Raw genomic sequence first — 16,190 nt, forward strand, 5'->3', positions numbered from 1 at the left:
GTGTATAGTTTGAGTTCATTGTTGTGTTATTTACTTTGCGTTGTGTTATGAGGGGGGGGAATATGTTGTGTATGTATAGAGGGCGCTACCCATCATTCATCTCATCTATATATAAGCGACAGTCATCGGAATAAAGGGGGGGTTCCCGATACCCCGTCAATGTAGTCTCGCCTGGTCCCTCAGCGCGTCGCACCACCACAATATTGTTTGTAATAAATTTTATATGACGGTCCCAGTGCAGATTGCTAGCAAAATATGAACCAAGATTTTGTGCTCGGTAACACGCTCAAGTATAGCCCCATTGGCTGAATACTGAAATATAAGTGGTTTTTTTTTCTTCGTCACCGACATGGTGACACTTTTTTTGTAATTGACAGACATCTGCCATGTTTCACACCAATCCAACAGCCTCTCTAGTTTCCTGTTAAGATGTAGCTGATCATCCTTTGAGTTGATAACACTATATAAAATACAGTTGTCCATGTAGAGCCTGATCCCGCATTTGAGTCCTTCAACAATATCATTTGTGAACATTAAAAAAAGCAAAGGGCCCAATACAGACCCCTGAGGAACACAAGACGTGACTGGCAAAGTTTCCGAAGGAAACTTGTTAGTGACCACATACTGCTGTCTAGATGATAGATAGGACTGTATCCAATCACAAAGAAGTTTATTTTTCAATATACCGCGTAGTTTTATCATTAATTTGGCAAAATCAAGAAATATTGCATCAATTTGACATCGGTCATTAATAGCTCAGGCAAAATCATGAATTGTTTCTGCTAGTTGGGTTATGGTAGAGAAACCTTTTCTGAAACCATGTTGTGCAGGGGACAGAATTGATTGGGTATCCAAAAAAGTTTAGATGTGCTTATGACTCATATGCTCTAGCAACTTACAGGATGTGCTTGTTAGAGCAATGGGGTGACTATTTTGAATGAGCCATTTGTCACCTTGCATAAAAAGTGGTTTTGTTTTAGATAACTTCCAATCATGTGGTAAGATGCCTGTGGAAAAAGGCAGATGATAGATAAGTGTCAAAAACTTAGATTACCATTCAGCGTATCTCTTTAAAAATACATTTGGAAAGTCATCTGGACCGGGCGCTTTCTGCTCATCTAGTTTGAGCAGGAGATTAAATACACCAGACTCTGTTATATGCAAGTCCTCAATAGGAGGCAACAATTCGGATTGATGAAAGGAAGGCGTAGAGCCATTATTTATTTATTTATTTATTTATTTATTTATTTATTTATTTATTTATTTATTCAATACTGCAGGCCTTTACGGCCCAAGCAGGAGGGGCATACACTTGGCATCAGCGTATAGAACGAAGATAGCAAATAATAATTTCAAAACACTTGTTCTATGGGCAATAGAACATGAGCAAAACAAGGACTAAACGAAATGCAAACCGAGCTCTTCATTTGGGAAAGTCAAACAGAAACAAACAGAAGTAAGCCAATGAATGAAATATGCAAAAATGAAATGTCAAACTTGCAGCAAGGCAAAAACACGATCAGTTTGGGCAACCAAAAAGCAGACAAGAAAAATATTCAAGAGCAATTCAAGGTTTCAATTGAATCAACGCTGGTTAGAAGAGGCAGAGGTAAGTTGTTCCAATCTGTTATCGTGCGAGGAAAAAAAGAATATTTAAAAACATTAGTTCTGGTGCTGTATGGCATTAGAGAGTCATCGTGTCGATGTCGTGTTCGGCGTGCCGTAAGTAGTGTTATGTACGGATCAGGAGTCAGAGCAAGAAGGTTATTTTTAAGAAGGAACATAAATTTTAAGCGCTGAATTTTTCTTCTCAGTTCCAGTGTCGGTATTCCATGTTGTTTCATTAGTGCTGTCGGGGAATCAGTTGTACGGTACTTCGAAAAAATAAACCTGACTGCCTTACGCTGTATTCTTTCGAGAGCGTCAATGTTAGTTTTGGTATAAGGGTCCCACACTACGCATGCATATTCAAGTTTTGGTCTTATTAATGATGTATAAGCTAAAAGTTTAGTTTCGGCGGGGACATGCTTCAATTTATGACGGAGAAGGCAAAGTTTCCGAAAAGCTGTGTCACATACGTTAGTTATGTGAGTGTTCCAGTTTAGGCTGTTTGTTAGTGTGACGCCAAGATATTTATACTCGCTGACTTCGGTTAGTGGTTCTGTCCCGAGGGCATAGGGAAAAGAAAGGTTATTAAGTTTCTTGGTTATTTTCATATACACTGTTTTGTCAGCGTTCAATTGCATATCCCAACAATGACACCAGGAAAGAATATTTTGTAGATTATTATTAAGAGTTATCTGGTCATCCTCGCTTGACACTTCCCTGAACAGCACGCAGTCGTCTGCAAACAATCGTATTTGGACGGGTTCAGTAATAACGCTCACAATGTCATTAATATATATTAAAAACAACAATGGTCCTAGCACGCTGCCCTGAGGGACGCCGGAAGTAACTGGAAGTTCATGGGAGTAGTAAGTATCAATATTAACAAACTGTCTACGATCAGTGACATACGCAGCAACCCAGTTAATAATGAAAGGAGGAAGGTTAATCATTTTAAGTTTTTCAATAAGCTTAGAGTGTGAAACAAGGTCAAAGGCTTTCCTGAAGTCTAAAAAATAACGTCCACCTGGCCGGATTTGTCTAAAATTCTAGCAAGGGAATGGATTACCGTTGTTAATTGTGTCACCGTAGAAAATCCTTTACGAAAACCATGCTGCGCAGGTGAAAGTATATTGTTATCCTCCAGAAGATCTCTGATGAAGTTGGCTATGACGTGTTCAAGCATCTTACAACAAGATGATGTTAACGAAATTGGTCGGTAGTTAGTAATCATTGTGGGGTCTCTCTTCTTAGGCACTGGTACTACACGTGCCGTTCGCCAGTCAGGGGGAAGGGCTGCAGTGGACAGTGACGCACCGAAAATTATTACCAGAAAGTGCGACAGCATTTCTGCGTATCGGCGCAGAAAAACATTCGGTATGTTATCCGGTCCTGGGGTAGATTTTGTTTTTAGATTAAGGATCATAGAAAGCACACCTTGAGCGGATACAAATTCAGGAGATACATTTGATAAAGGTGAAAAGGGAAGTGCAAGCTCTTCTGAGTTAATAAACACACTGTGGAAGAATGCATTAAAGTGTTCGGCGATACTTTGCTTTTCGACAACGGGAATGCCATCTTTAATTATTTGATCCACTGCCTTGTTCTTTTTGCTCAGAAATTTCCAGAATTTTTCTGGAGCCGTACGAATAAAGTGCGGCAAAGTGTTATTGAAATAATGCCGTTTGGCATGCCCAATTGACGAGCTCAGCGTAGCTTGTAAGTTCTGTACTGTAGTTGGTGAGGCATTCCGTCGTCTTAAGCGTTTTATTTTTCTTTTCAAGTGAATGACTTCACGCGTTATCCAAGGGTTTTCATTTCCTGTTTTCTTTGTTTTCGTTGGAACGAAATTTTCGATGCAATAAGTGCAGATTTTTTTTAATTTGTCCCAAAGTTCTACTACATTGCTTCCGTGAAAGTTGCTTAGGTGTAAATCGAGGTAATCTAACATGCTTTCGTCTCTGGCACGTGTGAAGTCCTTCACTTGTACAGTTTTTGCCTTCTTAGCGGTACATTTTTTTAAATGACACGAATAGTACACCATCCTATGATCAGACATTCCATGTTCAATTGATACTGAAAAATTCTCGATTGTTTTGCTCACGAAGACAAGATCAAGCATTGATGATGAAGAACCATGCACTCGCGTTGGTAAGTTGACAACTTGGTGCAAATTGTGGCATAAGATTATTTCACGCATATAATTAACATGAGTGCTAAATTCGCCACTAGAAGAACAATGTTCCCAGTTAACTCCTGGAAGATTAAAGTCCCCCACTAAAAAAATTTTTTTATCTACGAATGAACTGACATGCTCACGCAAATCACACAGGAATTGAGGTGGTGAGCCAGGCGCTCGATAAACGGCAAATAGCAAGAATGAATGTTCGTAGTAAGAAATCTTTAGGCTAATAGTTTCAATGCTATCAGCCTGACACAAGAGAGTTGCTGACAAGTTTTGCTTTACCAGCACAGCCACCCCACCTCCCCTCGTTGATCTGTCACGACGGAAAACACTGTAAGATGGTGGAAAGACGTCTTCATCATCTATGCCACTGTGTAGCCAAGTTTCGGTCAAAACAACGATGTGCGGGTTGTAACCTAAGATAATAGCCTCTAACTGATCACTTTTGTTAACAATGCTGCGTGCATTTATATTTAATATGCACATATCTTTCGTATCAGCCCGGAGAAGTCAGTCTTGTTTAGCACTGTTATATTTACCAATTTTTTTCCTACAGTTTTTAGCGTCATCCCAAATGTAAAGGTCGTTGTCGACTCGAAGTTTCTCGTTGATTAGTTGAACTTTTCTTTTGTGCTCCCTTTCCTCTGAAGTACTGTCCCACAAAAGTTTACGCTTCCTGAGCGTGTTTCGTGAGTAATCGTTTTGAACAGAAGTATTAGAACCTTTGAGTTTGAAAGCATTTTGCATGACACTTTTCTTTTCTTCGTAATCTTGAAAATATAAAATTACTGGCCGCGTTTTATCGCTCTTGCCGATCCGATGTATTCGGGCTACAGACTTGCACGTGATTTGTAACTTGGTAGAAAATATATCAGTTAAAATTTTACGACGCAGTACAGCCTCCGTCTCTTCTGGTTCCTCTGATACCCCAAAAACCAGTAAATTCGAGCGTCTACTTTTATCCTCCAAATCCGTAATTTTCGCTTCTAAGGCTTTAACCGTGCTTTCAAGTGCTTCCACGCGCGCGGCTTGTTTCTCCATTTCTGTAAATCGAGTCTCCCAGTCCGTCAGACGTGTTTCCATGCTAGTTTGTTGTATACGAAGTGCTGCAACATCCTCAATTAATTTATTCTGTCCCAAAAGCAGTTTTTCAAGCAGTTCATTTGTGCTGGAACCTTCCGTGTCAGGTCCGGGATTCAACTCGATATCTCCGCTCAAGAGGAGCAAGCATACGCAGTACACGTCATACACCATTAATACAGCTTGCTGTGGGCACGGCAAAACCAAAAGACAACGGTTGTCGCTTTTAACAGAGCTGTAGTAAGCACTAACCTGTACAAGGCAGAAGAATGGTCTGTTAGGCCACATGGTCGCTCGCGGTCCGCCGTGCCCACTGAAGTCGAAGGCTTGAAGTTGCTCTTTTATATTCCAAAGCGATGAGGTCACGTGTCGTGATGGTGGCGCTGTCGGTGCATCACGGAACAGTAAAGATATCGCCAAAGGAAGAAGAGAGCTTCGGTCCCTTGATAATCTTGACGCAGCCGCAGATCGGGGATCAGCAACTGCATCTGGCAGGTTTGGAAGGTCGATCTGCCCGTCAACTTGGTTGATTTGCTTTGTTGTTCCGACGAGACCAAAAGCAAGGACCTGTACAAGGCAGAAGAATGGTCTGTTAGGCCACATGGTCGCTCGCGGTCCGCCGTGCCCACTGAACACTGAACTACGCTGGTACTAAACACTGATTTGAACTGCTTATTAGAAAGAGTAGGGTACCGAGGGTGGTACCATGAGGAACACCTGAAAGCACGGGGGACCTGGAAGAAGCAGTATTATTAGTGAAAACAGCTTGCTGTCGGTTAGTCAAGAAATCACAAATCCAGTCATACACATGCTAATCAAGATTAAGACAGGTAAATTTTAAAAATAGCCGTGTGTGAGGAAGTTTGTTGAATGCCTTTTCGAAATCTTCAAATATGGCATCAACGGGAATGCTGTTGTCAAGGCTAGAACTAAGATCTCTACTAATTAATGAATAATGCTAATTGAGTCTTGTTGTGGCGCACTGGCTAACTCGAACCCGGGCTTCGTTGGGTAGCGTGTCTGTGCTTTCGGGCTGAGGAAAGATGAAACCTGAATTTGGGAAAACGAAAGCATGCAGGTTTAATGGCACTTTGAAGAAACTTATTTACATTATGAAGAAAAGCAAACAGTCAAAATTAACAGTTCATGCGTCGAGCGACTGGATGAGCCTTGTCGCCAGGGCCCAGAGTGTCCTTTCTCACTCAGCACGCTCCTTAAATCCTCTAAGGTCACCCCCCCCCTTTCATCAGGCGGTGGTCAATTCAACACGAGGCGCATTTTTCTTAAATGGGAAGTTGCACAGCACGTAGCAAATGGAGTCTCTCATTGCAGAGTTGACCTGTGATAACGGGCAAGGAGAAATCGCACGTTCGCTCAGATTTCCTACTGAGGCGTTGTGCAAGCAGCCTCTTGTTTCCCAAGAAACGCATGTTATCCTTACGGCGCCGCGGGCCTCAACTGTGGCGAGCTCTCTCCGGCCGGGCCGGCTCCTGACAGATGCGGCTAATTACTTGAAGGTGCCGTTCCTTTATTCGCCGGTCATCTGTTTATCGTTGGTCGCTGCCCCAGGCATCCTTCACCAGGAACCAGTCAAAAGGAAGGTCATTCCCACCGAGCCAAGCATGAGAAAATTCCGCTGGTACTTTCGCAGCGAGACACCCTTTTTCTTGTGGGGTCATCAGATGGTCAAACATTGAGTCGCTAGTGGGGTCTTGACAGTCTCACTAGAGCAACCATTTCGAAACCCACGTCAGTGGCGGTGAAAGAAAGTACAAGGTATTAGAAAGTTTACTGCATGTGAGTGAATTACATGTTGCATTAGTTTAGAGCAAACGCAACTGAGAGGTATAGGGCAATAGTTACTGGGTGACCGAGAACGGCCTTTTTTCGGGACTGGAATGACCTTGCCTGTCTTCCAATCCTGCGGAACCGAACCGGATGAAACGGGCAACTGGGGGAATACACAATAAAATAATACTTGAGACATGCTTGGTGTTGATTAATACTTGTGCATTAGTTCTGTCCACACCAGCAGATGAAGTAATTTTCAGTGATTCAGTAAGTTTTATGATTCCAGGGGGTTCGAATCATAAATCAGGCATTAAAGCGTGATCGAAACAAGGAAAATATTTCAGGGTGTTATCAGGCTTATGAGTACAAACAGAAAAAAAAAGTTGAATTTAACACAAGGGCAGCATCCTGGCTGGAACAGTGGTCCCATCTAGGTCAAGCAGTGACAGGAGCTTGGATTGAGTGGGATTTACGTTTCGAAAATTTTTTTGGGTCATTACGGAGCATGGAAGGCAGGGTGAATGAATATAATGATAGCCTTGTTTTCTTTTTTTTTTTTTGTCAAGGAAGTAAATGTTTGCTCTGCATCGTGGTACTTTCTTTCAAGCCCTTGGTGCTGCAAGACTATTTCATTCGAAATAATAATTTAGTTTGTTTTTCTTTCAAATAGATGGTTTAGAGTGCTTTTGAACTATGGGGATCTTGTGTTCTTGGCTACGGTGGCTGTGAGTACATGAGCTTGTATAAGTTCCTGCATTTTATTTCTAAAAAGTGTTCAATTGGTGTCTACAGAGCGCTTGCGAAAACCAATTAGAAACCAGTTGTAAAACTGAGTCAGCGCTTTGTTATTCTCGTGATACTTAGCTTTATACTACGTGGTTATTTTTTTCTTTATCTCTACGGGGCGTGTAATTTTGCCGTGGTATGTAGTTTGAATCCTTACATGATTGCTAAGCATAGGAAGCTGTGAATTCAACAAGACGTTATTTGGGACAAGGATAATTGGAGAGACATGGGAGCAGCCTTTGCGCTGCAGTGGGTGTAGTCAGGCTGATGATGATGATGATGATGATGAAATGTTAGACAAGTATTAACAAATTCACTTTCGAAGGTACTGTATTTATACAACGATAAGTCAACTCGAATGTAAGTCAACCTCCGCACATGGCATCAGGATAAAAAAAAAAAGAAGTGCATCCCTATGAGCACATTTCAAAATGAAAACTTGGAGGACGCTTAAGCTTGCCTTTATGGTTTTTGGGGGTTTAACAACCCATAGCGACTCGGGCTATGAAGGACGCCATAGTGAAGGGCTCCGGAAATTTTGACCACCTGCGGTTGTTTAACATGCACTACATTTGTAGTTGGTTGGCGACACTACCGTGGGTTGGGTACATCCACGCACCTAAAAATGCCACGCCTGATAAGATATTACTCAATAACCGTGAACTTTCTGGCCAAGAACTGACTGATCACTTCAATAAAGCATTTGTCGATAGCATAATGTCAGACGACAGTCTGGAAAATATAGAAAAGCTTTTCACCCTCGGCCTATTCATCGACTTTTCTAAGGCGTTTGACTCCCTCAGCCATGACATTCTTTTACACAAATTACATTTACACGGAGTACGAGGAACACCGCTTAATCTCATCCGATCTTATTTATGCGACAGAAGCCAGTGCGTGCATGTTAGTAATAAGCAGTCCTGTTTTTTACCCATTGAAGCCGGAGTGCCACAGGGCAGTAATTTAGGACCCTTTCTCTTTAATGTATATATTATTGACATTGTAACCATTGATTCAAAGGCTCAATTTATTATTTATGCCGATGACAGTAACATTCTGTTATCTGGTCCTGATAAAAATAAACTTGTAATATGGTGTAATGACCTCCTCGAAAGATTAATCCGGCATCCGGCAAAAACAAAAGTAATTATTTTTCAGCCACGAAACAAAATAGTGAACCTTCAATATGTTGTCCAGTGCGAAGGGGAACAAATTGTTATAGTTAAGGAACATAAAATTCTGGGAGTGACCTTTCCAGAAACATTAACGTGAGATTCGCACATTGGCAACGTATGCACAAAACTTTGGAGAACAACCGGCACCTTATCGCGATGCCGTCCTTTTCTCCCAATTCATATTAAACTTCAAATATACCACGCTCTTTTCTCGTCATATATTAATTATTGCAATTTAGTGTGGCTAACAACTACTAAAGGGAACATTAAAAAGATCCACGTTACATGAAAAGATTGTGCGCAACGTAGCTAACATTGACTACTTTTCTTCTACTGAACAATATTTCCATCAGTACAATATCATCCCCATACAGTATGTGTATGAATTTCGCATGTTGCGCTCATTTTATGTTTCATCAGGCCCTTTCAGACAATTTATTTCTACAATCGCATCCCTTCAGCATAGCATAAATAATGCATTTGGAGGCAGCACTGATTTATGGAAAATTCCCCGTTTGAGCACCAATTACAAACCCTTTGTAATTGTGCTTAGTCCCTTAAGCACAACCTCCCGTTAATTTTAAATAAAAATTCACACTTTACCAATCCCAGCCTTAACCACTTGTGTCAGTACTTTGTATCCGTACAGATGATCTGGTGAATAACTGTTTTCCATTGTTCCAAATATACTGAAACTGGAGAGTGCTACAATCAAAACAAGGGGACAACACCACATAAGAACACCACGAGACACGAGCGCAAACTTTCAACTGAGTTTATTTTCGACTTGGCGCATATTTATACGCATCTATTCACGGGGCACACAAACATAAAAGCGTTAAAGCCAGCCAAGATATGAAAGTAATCACCTACGCCATGCGAGATATAAACTATCCTCGCAAGTCATGAATTTCACACATGACCGGCTAAAAACAATTTTTCTTTTTTTGTTAAAACCACAGACGGGTCGCTAACGAACCCAGCACCTTCCTTTTCTGAAGCCTTATGTATTCTTATGTGGTGTTGTCCCCTTGTCTTGATTGTAGCGCTCCCCAGTCTCAGCATGTACAACCAACTAGCTCCCTACAAGCTTTACTGACGTTCCAAATATTTTTCTTTAAATTTTTTTTCATCACACAACCATTCTAACCACATTCTATAAACTTTTTTCTTTTGCACTGTTTTTCTACCTTGTGTTGGACTCTTGTTATTTATTCTGATTTTGAATGTGTTTAAAATCATACATACGCATGTTTCATTTTCAGTTTTACATTACTGCAAAATTGTATACACATTCTACTTGTAACCACATTTTACACGTCTGTCTGTGCTGTGTGTTTATTTATATATTATGTTCCTTTATTTTTTTCTCTTTTCAACATTTGTATGACTTGCCCTGCCTTGTAATACGCTGGGCCCTGGGCCTCGTCAAGCTGACAAAAGCAGCTTTTAGCTCAGGTGTCCCACCAGAAGTTTTTTCTGGATATAAATTGAATTGAGTTGAAAGCTGGTTGCATTGCCTAGCTATGGCAAGGCTAACATGACCGAATCAGTGGTGTGGTCATATGCGTCTTTTTATCCATTCCAAGTGTACCAAATGTCAGTTTATAAGGCATGGATTGTGATTTAGCAAACTTGGTCAACTTGCTTCTAGCTTCACGAGGTGAAAAGTCCTCAGATATGCCGAAATCACTTTCCTTCGACTCTTTTCTGGGTAGATAGAAGTAAATCTTGCCCATATGATCATGAGACACTAAGAAACCAGAAATATCATTCATGACATCAGTGCAATGCGTAAACTAGCTCCAGGAACAAACAAACAGACGAGAAGCAGAAAATGAACCCTATGGGCGGACAGGTGCCGATGTTTCATGCTGAGGTCATGCAGTTTCTTCGTCGGAATCAAATTCTGATAATGCAATATCATCATAACTGTCACTGCTGCTTGATGCGGCAAAAAACCCCACAGAATGGGGCAACAAATTCTCGGCAGCCCCAGTAGCACTGAAATCGCGCTTCGAATCCGCTGATCACCAGTGATCGGTGCGTAGTGGCGTGTTAACAATGGTGTTGAATAATATAGCCATTTAGTTTTGTGAGGTGTTGGAGTGGTATGTTGATGCCAGAGTGAACTGAAAACAGCGCAGTAGGGATCATCATTTTCTCAAACTGCACACTCTCATCAGATGCAGTGGAATGCAGTGTTCAGTGCAGGTTATGGATGCCAGCAGAAGGATCGATTTTTTTTCACCTCAGGACGTGGAGGTGGTGAGCAGCCCGGTGGTCCTGACTACATCAACACAGCCCATAATAAGGCAGCCTCCCTGGAGCGACCGAATGGCCGTACTCCACTGGTGAGTGGTCTTGTAGAGTGCCGTGCAGCATTATGTGCATTGCAGCCAAGACTTAGTTCCATTTCACCTCCGGGCTGGTCTCACAGCTTTGTAAGCAGACGTTTTGTCTGACTTAAAATGTAACAATACACCCAGGGAAAATATTAATGATATGCATGCTTTTAATACTTGGTGTAAATTAAACCAGCTTTCTTCTTCTCTAGGATGTGTTCCATCCTTGCTATATAAATCAACAACGGTGGTGACACCTTTGTCGTAAACTCTGTTCACCTCCTAATTATCTAGCCCCATTAGAAAGTTCCATGGTAATTCCAAGCTCCCAGCCCTTCAGTGGCAGTTCCACCTGTCGTTGGGAAATGCAGCTATTCTGGGAATATCCTGCTTTTTCTGGGAAAGCTCAATACTGCAGACTTCCATTAAGATGAATTCACGTATAAGGTGAACAACAGGAAACAATTTTGTTCCTTTCCCATAGGACTCAGTATAAGAAAAAAGGGAAAAAACTGTTTCACGTTCGCTTCGGTTAAGACCAACTTTTGCAGCCGCCGCGAATCACGGCGACTCCATGCAGCAGTACTCCTGGAAATCAGAGTCAAGGAGTCAAGGAAATTAGAAGTGTATAAAATCAGAGTCCTTCAATACTTTTGCTGGTCATGAAGCTTCGCCACCTTGCTATGAAGGAGCTTTGTACGTTTCCAGCGACTACCGCGTCACGGTGTTAGACACCTTCATAGGGCGCCGAGCAGATGACAGGGAAACTGGTTAATGTCAGTGTGTGGTATAGTGGTGAACTGGCACATAGCTTCTGCCTTTAATTTTGTTTTTTGCACCTCCTGATATACTGTTATGCTTGAGTAGTGCTTGAGTACACCTTCTATGTGGCTGGCTGAGAGGCAAAGGCAGGGAAAGGTTCTGCCTTTGCTTATTGGGAGAAGTGCAGCAGGAAACTGAGGGATTTACATTCGACTCTTCACCTCTTCGTGGCTGTGAGAAGTGCTAAGTGGAATTTTTTGTTGGTTGTGGACGGTGCAGTTGTCAGGCCGAAATCCATGCTGGTGCTATTCGACAACCTCCCAGCAGACTTGTCCAATCCAGAATTGAGCCCTCGCTCGATAAAGCAACAAAACTGTGCATGACGTCACTGGCAACCATGAGCTGGAAAAGAGGCAGTTAAGGAGGACTATGTGCTTCGTTATTGCACTGCAAGTTAAAACAAATGATGGCATTGGAGAACCAAGTTATGTCCACAGAGGCTGGAGATAGACAAATAATTTGTGTGATGTTTTGTACCCACTGAACAATGGCATTCAATGGAGCTGCTGTAATAACAGACTCAACTCGCTGTTCGAACCAACCGCAGGCGGTGATGAGATGTCGGAATGCTTGCCATTGCACCAACAACAGCTCCTTGGCGAGCCACAATGGTGTTGTGTGGGTGCCTATTGGACTCCCCCTTAGCCATGAGTTGCATGTGCTGTGTGGACATAAAGACTTGTCCTGATCAACGACATGTCAGTTGACTCAATTTCCACCTCCTTGGCAAGGACCCTCATTAATAATACCTTGGACGTGACGGATGAATTCTCGTGTCCAAAAATGTAGTTTCCTGTAGGAAATGGCGCCCACATCACCGCTGACAGCCTCCAATTCTTTCCGTACTTCGAGCATGAATGACTGGGCAACATTGAGTAATGTAGCGATCTCTGAATCAGGGTGGCCTATAGCCAAGCAAATGATGCCTGCATGCCTCTTCATTTCCTGAGTTAGACCAGGTTCTGCCATGCTTGCTTGCAGCAAAAAAGGATTTGCAACTGTGGCGTACAGGTTGGTGTGTCACTTTTAATGAGGTTCTCAAAGATCTGCTGCTCCATGCATGCTGCGCCTCAAAACTTTTAAAAATTTGCTGCCTGAAACTTCATTCTTACGAGTTATGCCTTTCCCTCTCATTTCACGGAAAGCCGCAGTACAGCTACCGTGTGACCGGTGCCACTTTGAGTTGAAGTTTATCCACACAGGCGTTTCCAGTGCCGCTCAACCGAACGTCATGTGACTCGACTGCCAAACTTGCACTGCTACGTCAAGTTTTTGAACAGCATTCAGTTAAGATGCCATTTGAGTTGACGGAGCACCACAGAGACATCCGAGGTTTTGGAACGCGTTCGAAAGGCGAGCACTGTCCGCACTGACCAATAGCCATCACCATTGCTTCACCGTAGCCACGCCGACGTCATGCATCTGTTTCAGCTCTGTGGTTGTTAATTTCTGTATATCTGCTGCTTGCTTTTCTCTGCTGCAGTTTTTACAAACCACTAGTTTACTCGCTAAACAAGTGACTCGAGATAAATACTAGTGCACCATCCAGCATTTACTGCTTGAGCGCAACATCTCTGCAGGATTACACTGATGACGACAACTGCACTCCTGCACTCCGTGTACAAACAGCTACTTGTCATTTGCATGATATGAATGCAAGCTGCGCGGCACTTATGCTAAATAATCTCTTATTTTTTGCACTGGTTGAATCCGTGTTTGACCACAATGCAACAACTGTGTCAGAAGCACCGATGAAACACTTGAAACCAGGTTGTTTACAATGTGCAGAGCCGGCATTTCTCACTAATTGTCCCCCCCTTCTCCGATATGACCAATAATTGATTTTAAATCCCTTTATGCGGTAGTATGGTTGAGGACCATTTGCATTAATTTAAACACCCGAATTTGTTTTTCGTAACATAATAGCAGATATGTTGAAGGGCGGAGAGGACATTGTGCTAGATAAACTAGCCACCCAGTGTATGCAATGCCTTATGACATCGTGTGTACAAGAAACAAGGATACTCGACAATAGATCATTTTCACACTATCAATCAGGTGATAGAGAAATCTACAGAATATAGCAAACCCCTATATATAGCCTTCAGAGATAGCAAGAAAGCAATTGACTCAGTGGAAACCTCAGCAGTCATGCAGGCATTTCAGAATCAGGATGTATAAGAGCCTTACATAAAAATACTGGAAGATATCTACAACAGCTGCACAGCCACAATGGTCCTCCACAAAGTCAGCAATCAAATTAAAATAAGGAAGGGTAACACGATCTCGCCATTGCTATTCATTGCCTGTTTACAGGAGGTATTCAGAGGCCTGGATTGGGAACAGTTATTATCTTAATTTTAATATCTTAGTTAATACCTTAATTATCTGCGATTCACTGATGACATTGATAAGTCACTCAGGAGATGAACTGCAAAACACAATCAATGAGTTAGGCAAGCAGAGCAGAACGGTGGGTATAAAAATTAATATGCAGAAAACCATATTAAAGTTCAACAGTCTCAGATTGGAAGGAAACAGCAGTTTACAACTGGTAGTGAGGTGCTAGAAGTGGTAAAGGCACATGTCTACTCGGGACAAGTAGGGAGCGAAGATCCGGATCATGAGAGGGAAATAACTAGAAGAATAAGACTGGGGTGGAGTGTATTTGGCTGGTTGTTTCAGATCGTGAATGGCAGTTTACCAATATCCCTTAAGAGAAAAGTGTACAACAGCTATACCTTACCGCTAATGAAATACATTCAACTTACGTTAAGGACAGCAAAGCGAGTTATGGAAAGAGAAATGGTAGGAGTAACGTTAGGAGAACGGAAGTGGGCAGAGTGGGTGAGGGAACAAATGCGGGTTAATGACACCGTAGGCGAAATGAAGGGGAAGAAATAGGCTTGGGCAAGGCATGTAATGCAAAGGCAAGCGTAGCAGGGGGCGGCAGAAAGTTAGGTGGGTGTATAAGATCAAGAAGTTTGCTGAGCTAGGGTGGCCACAGCTGGCAAAGGACAGGGAGAGATATGGGAGGGGCCCTGCAATGGGAGTAATCAGGCTGATGGGGATGATTAATCTGTTATCTCCTATGACTGCTGCTCACCGCCTTAATCTGTGCTCAGCAGTGTGGGTCACTTCCCGCTTACTGTTTCCACATCCTACAGTGTCAGCAATTGTCGATTCCAGGTCACTGGTGTCAAATGCACATTCAATAGTCACTTTCATATGCTAAGCGCAGTGACGGCACTGCTTCAATGCCATACGATAAGGTGCCTCGATGCACACGCCCGCCGCCGCTGCCATGCAGGGTGGAGACAACTGTGTCATCTGGTACAATGTCTGCCAATTTGATGCCCACTCCGTAGGCAGCCAATGGGCGCTGCACAGCTGCATGCAGCATTTGTTGCAAAACAATGGGTGCCACATTAAAAAGATGGAAACACAGAATTAATTATAAGGTTGCCAGATTTACATTTTATTATTTTTATTTTCGATGCGAAATTCACAGCTGCCTTTAATATGGCCTTCTAGTACTGGCAGGCAGCCGTACGGCCAATACGGTAACACACTGCCAATCTTGCCTGGCTGCATTAGCCATGCGGTTGTAGTTGCCATAGTTGCTTGCTCTACTGTACGACATTGCTGAAACTCTCCATTTGCGGCAGTAGTCCACAGTCCTCGATTGCTGCATCAAAGCCGTTTGGCTGCTGGCTGTACGATTTACTTTATTAAGAAACAGCATGCACGCACCAGGCACAAGCAGTGGCGACACAACCAATGCTGCTTCCTGATCATGCTCTCCAGTTGGCAGCTGCCACATGCTGTATGATGCTGTGCCAAGTACAGGTCTGTCCAAGTGTTTGCTCTGCTGACGGAGAGTTTGTAGAATGATATGCGGTATGTAATGCTCGGATGGCAAGTTTCAAAGTGTAAAGGATTCTGCAGAACAAATATAGCTCCTGAAATTTCAAGCGCAGCTGCTTTAAGTTTGCACAACAGCGGCATTAGCAAGTATTCTTGATGCTACCCAGGAAAACCTGTCATGTCATTCGCGAAAGGAACGGTCATAGACGGAACCAAACCCTTGCTGCAGGAGCAGAGCACGTTGCAAGCACGCGACGTCCAAGATTTCCTCTTGGAAAGGCATTTTGAAGTTTGGCAGCGTCTCACAACCGGCCGTCCCACCCCATTACAACGTGAAACTTAAGTCACTTGTTTACAGTCACTGCAAGCATGAACTAACTGCCAGCAAAGAAAAATTAGTTAGGAACTGTGCTCTGTCTTAATAAAATTGGCCTTTAGGAGTGAGCAGACTTATCTGAGAGGCGATGGCTTTGAATTATTTTCCCGCATATCTGTAGCCTAGTCATCGCTTTCGATAAACCTCCCATGAGCATC

General features: G+C 42.6%; 1 protein-coding gene across 1 annotated transcript in view; it reads left to right on the forward strand.

Moving 5' to 3' along the window:
• The window catches only part of LOC144095630 (tight junction protein 1-like), a 432,906-nt gene that overhangs the window by 353,962 nt on the left and 62,754 nt on the right, over positions 1-16,190 (forward strand). Inside the window, exon 19 of the mRNA XM_077629302.1 lies at positions 10,879-10,976. Coding sequence (XP_077485428.1) covers positions 10,879-10,976 — 98 coding nt within the window. The remainder of the gene's footprint in view (positions 1-10,878; positions 10,977-16,190) is intronic.

The sequence above is a fragment of the Amblyomma americanum genome, chromosome 6 (genome assembly GCF_052857255.1).
Source record: "Amblyomma americanum isolate KBUSLIRL-KWMA chromosome 6, ASM5285725v1, whole genome shotgun sequence".
Taxonomy (NCBI): Eukaryota; Metazoa; Arthropoda; class Arachnida; order Ixodida; family Ixodidae; genus Amblyomma; species Amblyomma americanum.